The sequence below is a fragment of the Cervus canadensis genome, chromosome 22 (genome assembly GCF_019320065.1).
Source record: "Cervus canadensis isolate Bull #8, Minnesota chromosome 22, ASM1932006v1, whole genome shotgun sequence".
Lineage (NCBI taxonomy): Eukaryota > Metazoa > Chordata > Mammalia > Artiodactyla > Cervidae > Cervus > Cervus canadensis.
In genome coordinates, this window is record NC_057407.1 from 47,654,891 (window position 1) to 47,662,030 (window position 7,140).

The 7,140-nt window shown below is 54.7% G+C and overlaps 1 protein-coding gene across 1 annotated transcript; it reads right to left on the bottom strand.

The window, feature by feature from the left end:
- Window positions 1–1,597: 1,597 nt before the first annotated feature.
- Window positions 1,598–5,965, bottom strand: MYD88 (MYD88 innate immune signal transduction adaptor). The gene is made up of 5 exons (XM_043443059.1): window positions 5,486–5,965; window positions 4,470–4,604; window positions 3,942–4,122; window positions 3,680–3,771; window positions 1,598–3,409 (listed from the first exon to the last, which is right to left on the bottom strand). Exons 1-5 carry the CDS (start codon window positions 5,811–5,813, stop codon window positions 3,255–3,257), a joined length of 891 nt encoding a protein of 296 aa, XP_043298994.1. The 5' UTR covers window positions 5,814–5,965; the 3' UTR covers window positions 1,598–3,254.
- Window positions 5,966–7,140: the final 1,175 nt, after the last annotated feature.

Sequence of the window (7,140 nt, forward strand, 5' to 3'; positions counted from 1 at the left end):
CCTTGCTGCCTCGTGGCATGAGGGAATCTTCCCAGACCAGGGCTCGAACCTATGTCCCCCTTCATTGGCAGGTGGACTCCCAACAACTGCACCACCAGGGATTCCCCCTTGCTCATTTTTTCATTGGGCTGTTTTCTTTTTTTGTTGTTAAGAGTTCTCATATATTCTATATATTGTCCTCTATCACCCCAAAACATCTTTTTTTTTTTTTTAAGTATTTATTTATTTGCCTGCTGTGCCAGGCCTTGGTTGTGGTCCGCAGGATCTTTTTCAGTTGCATCATGCAAGATTACAGTGTGCGGCATGTGGGATCTATTAACAGTTCCCTGACCAGGAATCAAACCTGGGGCTCCCTGCATTGGGAGGATGGAGTCTTAGCTCTTGATTCTGTGAAGAATCAAGCTTTTGATTCTGTCGGAACCCAGGTCCATTGTCATGTAGATTTGTAATATTTTTATTTTTATTTTTTTTTTATTTTTTTTTTAGATTTGTAATCTTGTGTTTAATCTCTGCTGCTGCCTTCCAAAGCTTGCCTTAGATAATTACAGCAGTGAAGTTTCTCTTTTGAAAAAAGAGGATTTCTCTGTCAAAAGTTCTTAGAGGACTAAGCTAAAAGTGAGAAGAGGAAGCTTTCTCAGTATCTGGGAACCTGCCTGTGTGGAGGTGGGCACTGGAGGAAGGTGGGAGGGGTGTGAGCATCAGATGAGAGTGAGGGGAGCACATTCGGGTCACCGTCATGACCTGAGAGAACAGGGGCTTTCCCCATGATGTAACGTGTTACCCAGAAACCCCTCACCATGACCAGGAGCAGACCCAGAGATTGTCCTCCCCACCCCCCACAGTCGTGGGGGTACCAGGCAGATCCCGGGGGCCCTGCTGGGACCACACTGAGGCTGTGTTCCCAAGGGGCCACTAAAGAGGAAGGTCTGGCCTTGGGGCTGCTCTGAACACAGGGGCTGTTTCTAGAAGTGCTGAGGGCACAGGGGCCAGACTGGGATGCCTCCAGCATCCACAAGGCTCGGGAGCCAGGACAGGGTAACAGAGACCAGGGAGAGAAAAGCTGAGGTTGCTGGTAATCTCTGGGCACTCTGAAAGATCACCGGGCTCATCTCTGGGATTAGGATTATGGGTGGTTGTGTTTTTTTTTTTTTTTTCCAATTTTTCTCAAGGGAACAGTAAAAAAGTGGTGCCTTCTATTTAAAAATAGATCAACTCCTTTAGGATTAACAAAGACATGCCCCAGGATGGCCACTCTCAACAATTGAGTTTTCCAAGGATTTGTGATCTAGAATGCAGATCTTATCCAGACTCTTCTTGGAGCCTGGAAGAGCAGTCCTGTCCCACCCAGGCGCATGGCTGATTCCCCGGAAGGCCAGGCTTGGCAGAGGCAAGCAGTGTCCCCAGCATCGGGAGCTGAGCTGCTGTTTCTAACTTTGTCTGCAGCCCTGGTGAGGCCTGGGGGAGGAGCCCCAGCCTTCAGGAAGCCCCTGCCAGACCCACTTGAACCTCCCCAAGGGACCAGTTTTTCGTACCCAGAAGAGCCTTATCCCAGGTTACTGCTTCCATACTCTTTCCAGACACAAATGAAACCTGCTGCTCCCAAAGTAGAGACTCTTTATTATAAACCTAGGATACAGAAGGGGGCAATTACAAACAGAAGCCTTTCTCAGCTCTCGTTGACCTTCTCACAATGAATAGAAACAGGTTTGAAAGATAACCTTTTTGAAATTGTTGTAAAATATTCCCCAATATAAAAGGGGATAGGCACCTGGTAGCTAAGTGCTTCATGAAAATCATGCAGAGTGGGGCCTCCAGGCCCTCCTGAGACCCCGAGGGAAGGTGCTTTGCCCCCAGCCCTCACTGAAGGTAGAGCAGAGAAGACATACATTTGCTTTTAGATTTAGGGTCCTGGGTTCCATCCTGGGACAGAAACCTGAGACCATGACAGTTTCTTCTTGAAGGAGAGGTGAAGAGAAAAGAACAGACAAATCTCCCAAGGAGAGAAAAACGGCTGTCGCAGCTAACCTGTTGTGGGAGTTCAACAGCTCTTTTCCTTGCTCTGCGCTTCACTGAAGGTGTAAATGCTGGTACAGTGGGTCCTTTCCAGAATCTGGTTCCCGTGAAAAAGGAAAACAGAAAAAGAATACAAGAGTGTCCCATCTTGGTCCGGGGTTAGGATCCCCTTGTGGTGGGACTGTCCCACCAGCTGTTTCTGGGAGCTGTACCCAGGGAAATGTGTGCATGAAGATGCTTGTATGTATGTGCATGAGGGTGCCAGCGCATGTATCCATGTGTCTCGGCGTGTGAGCTTGTATGTGTCCATGTGCCCACAAGCTTCAGGGTAGGAGGCTCTTGTGTGGTCCCTGTAAACTAGTTCCAGCAAGCAATTTGGTAAGGCAGTTAAGCAATAGAAGACTGGTGGGAAAGTTCTCTCTGTGAGTGCGCCCAGGAAAGAAACACTTCCTGCCCACACCACCATGATGACCTAGCCCCAGAAACCAAACTTGATGGAGAGGCCAGAAGTCAGGATCCTGTATCGTGCAGGGCAGAGCTGAGAACCACAGACACTCAACAGGTGGAAGTGAAAGGCAGCCCCAGAAGCGCAGGCCAGACTCTTGGGGACTTACCACATTGAAGGTGGGCAGATGCTGGGAGGAGTCAAAAAGGCAGATGAGAGGTGGACCCTTGGGGGATCAGGCCCAACGCAGGATCCCCCTGTGCTGGGCCAGCCTACGTCGCCATCTGTCCCCTGGTGCAGGGGGAAGTGGGGTGTGAGGTGTGGGGCCCCGGAGCACTGTGGAAGCAGATGCGCAGCAGCATCCTGGTCCCAGCAGTGGCCAGCTGGCTCTCAACCAGGAGACTCAAAACAGTGCTTCACCATTTCCCACAATGAATCAAACATAGCGACTGCCTGTTCCCCCCACCCTGCTTAGTTCTCAGGCAGAGAAACTGAGGCCCAAGACAGATGGAGGGGTCAGAGCTGGCGCTTCTGGTCTTCCGCTGAGTCGCAGCTGCCTCTGGTTTCCACCATCCTGGCTGATGATCCAACAAGTGGGCGCGCCACATGTTCTATGCAGGACACGAGAGGTGCTGTCCAGATAGGGACCACGGCTGCAGCAGAGTCCGTGGAGCAGGCTTGTCCAGGGATCAAGAGGCCCGCGGAGCACAGATCCCCCTACGACCGCAGGTGGAGGCAGGGGTAGAAGGACATGTACAGGCACACAGAGGCACGCACTCCTGGGGGCTCGGGCAGTTCAGGGCATGGACAGGGCCTTGGCGAGGCGAGTCCAGAACCAGTTCTGGGTGCAGGGGTTGGTATAGTCACAGACTGTGATGAAGCGCAGGATGCTGGGGAACTCTTTCTTCATTGGCTTGTACTTGATGGGGATCAGTCGCTTCTGGTGGGCACCTGCAAGCCAGAGGGGGCAGAGCTTGCTCCAGGCTCCCCGCCATCACGGGGCTGGACCAGTCCTCCAGTCAGGGGTTAACAACAGCCCTTTCCCAACAAGCACCCCCGGTACCTACTCACCCACACAAAGGGCACTCTTGTGCACACGCACTTAGGTGTGGAGAGACCTGCCTGAGTTCCCTGATGCTACATCCATGGTCCTTGGGGAGGGACAGCTGGCATCTTGAGGCCCTGCCCACTGCTCTCTGGCAAGGGCAGGGCTGAGCTCACCTGGAGAGAGGCTGAGTGCAAACTTAGTCTGGAAGTCACATTCCTTGCTTTGCAGGTATTCGTCAGAGACAACCACCACCATCCGACGGCACCTAGGGGAGAGTGGGCAGGCTACAGGCACTGTGGTGACCCACCCGGGGACAGCCTTGGGAGGATCCCACTGTGCCAGGCTAGACAGGGGCCGGCCGGGAGGACCCCAGCATGGGGATGCCTGGCAGGGCTTTGAACACCCACCCACTTGCCCTGCAGCCACATAGCCAACCTCTTCTCAATGAGTTCACTGGCGATGGACCAGACACAGGTGCCAGGCAGGACGTCACGGTCAGACACACACAACTTCAGCCGATAGTTTGTCTGTTCCAGCTGCCGGATCATCTCGTGGACAAACTCAATATCGCTGGGGCAGTAGCAGATGAAGGCATCAAAACACTCGGGCTTTTGCCCTGGGTGCAGAGCACAATGGGGATGGTCAGAGCCCTCCAGGAAGGTTGGGGATGAGCCCAGCCAGGTGCCCCCAGCCTAAGCAACCCTGGTCCTGGAGCCTACACAATCAAACAATGAGTACCTCCTCTCCACCCCAGGCCAAGCCCTATGTTAGCCATGAGCTAGACACATCATTTCTCATACTTGAAACCAGAGGTTGGACTATTACTATTCCCATTTCTTAGGAAGCTGAAGCTCAGAGAGATTAAGTGACTTGCCCAAGGTGCCACAACCCATCTGCTTCCAACACTCATGCCCTTAACACCACAATGTCCTATGGCCCAGAGGGGCAGGACTGGGCCCTTACCCAGGGGGTCATCGCGAATGGTGATGCCTGCCATGTCATTTATCCGAGGGATGCTGCTATCTATAGAGTCCACCTGTAACGGCTTCTCAGATGCCTCCTGCTGCTGCTTCAGAATATACTTTTGGCAATCCTCCTCTGTAGGGAAGAGACAAGGTGTGGCCAGCTCCCCAAGGGTACCCCATGCCTTTACTCACAGTCAGGATCCAGCCCCGGCCCCACTTTCCTGGCTGTGTTGTGCCCCAGGGCTTCTCTAGCCCACTGGTGCCATCCACAGTTCAACAGCTCTGAAAAGGAGAGCTCCCACCTGGCTCTGGCCATCCTAAAAGGATGTCACTGGTGTTCTGGTTATGAGAGAAGCCATCAAGGTCAGGCTTGTGCCTCTGACCCATTTCCTGTCCCCACCCCTGCCTCTTAAGGCTCCTGAGAATTAAACCCAAGTCTCCTTCTAGGATCCACTGCTGATACGGGCAGAGCATGAAAGAAGTGCTCAGGAGACCTGGTGTTTATATGCAGCAAGGGCAGCAGCCCCAACCAAACAAGGTATGCCCGTCTGTGGGCCACTGTCCCCATGCCCGTGCAAGTATACTGTGTGTCAGAAAGTGGCAGGACAGGGTGCATTTTCTAGGGGCCTGAGATTTCCAAGACTGTCAGCTTTCAGCCCCTTTCCTGCCTATTGCTCTACTTGAAGCAGTCCCAAGCCCCCCAAAAGAGGACCCAGATTCTGACTCCTGGTCCTGTGTGAAAGCTTTGGTCTTAGTGGTTTCCTTGTGCCTTTCGGGGCCTTCGCCTCCCTTCTCCAGCCCCTGTCATCCCCGGTATTGAAAGAGGGAACTAGTCTTCCGCGGTTTCCCCTCTGCGGGCTGTCTCCAATGTCTCCCTTGCTACCCGCAAAGTACCCCGCCACCCCGCCGCCTCCAAGGAGGGATGGGTCCCTCCGAGGAGGGACCAGTGAGGCTCAGGTCCTTCATCCCCCCGCTCCCACGTCGGATGTGAGGCCGGAAAGGGAGCTTCCTCACCGATGCTGGGTCCCAGTTCCATCAGCACGTCTTCGCGGCCGAGCTTGGCGAGCAGCTCGAGCAGCCGGCCCACTGAGGCGCCCGGACGTCTCTGCCAGTCGTCCAGCAGCCTGCTCGTGGGGTCGGCGTACTTCTCCAGCTGCTGGATCTCCAAGTACTCGAAGTCCATCGCCTCCGCCAGCACGGTCCAGTCGGCCGCCACCGGCGCCCGCACGTTTAGGAAGAGCGACAGGCGGCGCCGCACTCGCACGTTGAGCGCTGCCAGGGGCAGGGAGGACATGGAAGAGGCGGAGAGCGCGGACCCCACGCCGGGGACTCTTTCAGCCATGGCGGGCTACCCCGGGAGCCGCCGCGCAGTCGAGTCGCGTTGTGGGCCTGCGCTTCCTCCTTCCCCTTCGGCCACCCCGCCCATCTGGTCCCGCCCCGCCGGTCTCTCTTTCCGAGAAGCACCGCCCTGCCCTACAATCAGGAGCCCCAGTAGATGTGCAGAGGCGGGGGGCGCCCCATCACTGCCTTCGAGATCTCGGGGGGGCCGGGGATGTGGGGACCCGGAACCTGCCTTTTGAGGTGTTCTGAGCTCCACCTATCTGTCCACTAGGGTCTAGCGCGGCAGTGGAACGATGACCTTATTTCCGTGTTTATAGGAGAGACGGGACTTAATCTTTGGGAAGTGGGGGAGTTACCTTCTTTCCACTGGGGATCTGAGGGGTTCAGGCGGTGCTGCGCTCGAGGATGGCGGGGAGGGGGCACAGGAACATGCCTCGGTTCTGCCTTCCTCCACCCCCCCGCAATTTGGGGGGCGCACTCCTGCCCATAGGACTTTGGGGACTCCCTGGCTGTACACTCGGAGATGGAGGAGGGAAGGGGCATATTGCCTTCTGGCGCCAGAGGCATGCCACAGCCATGCCCTTCAAAAGTGGGGAGCACAACCCCTCCCTCCGTGTTTGAGGGTAACAGGACACCCTGGCCTTAGGTGTCTGAGAAGAAGCCCAGTACCACCCTCTGGGGTCTAGGGGAAAACATTGACATTGGGAGTCAAGCGGGCACCTAGCTTCGCTCTTTAGGGGGCAGGGGACACCTCCTGACCTGGGGAGCTTTGGTTCATTCACTCATTCAGTAGGTATTTGTTGATCACCTACTAAGTGTCAAGTATATTTCAAGCACCTCGGATACAAAGTCTTTCCCTGCCTTGGTGGAGACCCCAATCTAGTGGGGTTCATTCAGTTCAGTTCAGCCGCTCAGTTGTGTCCGACTCTTTGCGACCCCATGAATCGCAGCACACCAGGCCTCCCTGTCCATCACCAACTCCCGGAGTTTACTCAAACCCATGTGCATCAAGTCGGTGATGCCATCTGACCATCTCATCCTCTGTCGCCCCCTTCTCCTCCTGCCCCCAATCCCTCCCAGCATCAGGGTCTTTTCCAATGAGTCAACTCTTTGCATGAGGTGGCCAAAGTACTGAAGTTTCAGCTTCAGCATCAGTCCTTCCAGTGAACACCCAGGACTGATCTCCTTTAGGATGGACTGGTTGGATCTCCTTGCAGTCCAAGGGACTCTCAAGAGTCTTCTCCAACAACACAGTTCAAAAGCATCAATTTTTTCTTCACAGTCCAACTCTCACATCCATACATGACCACTGGAAAAACCATAGCCTT

Coding starts and splice junctions, on each gene's coding strand:
- MYD88 (XM_043443059.1), bottom strand. CDS start 5,813: ATGGCTGAAAGAGTCCCCGGCGTGGGGTCCGCGCTCTCCGCCTCTTCC. Junction 4,605..5,485: donor GGAACTGGGACCCAGCATCG/GTGAGGAAGCTC, acceptor TCTTCCCTACAG/AGGAGGATTGCCAAAAGTAT. Junction 4,123..4,469: donor CATTCGCGATGACCCCCTGG/GTAAGGGCCCAG, acceptor CTCTGCACCCAG/GGCAAAAGCCCGAGTGTTTT.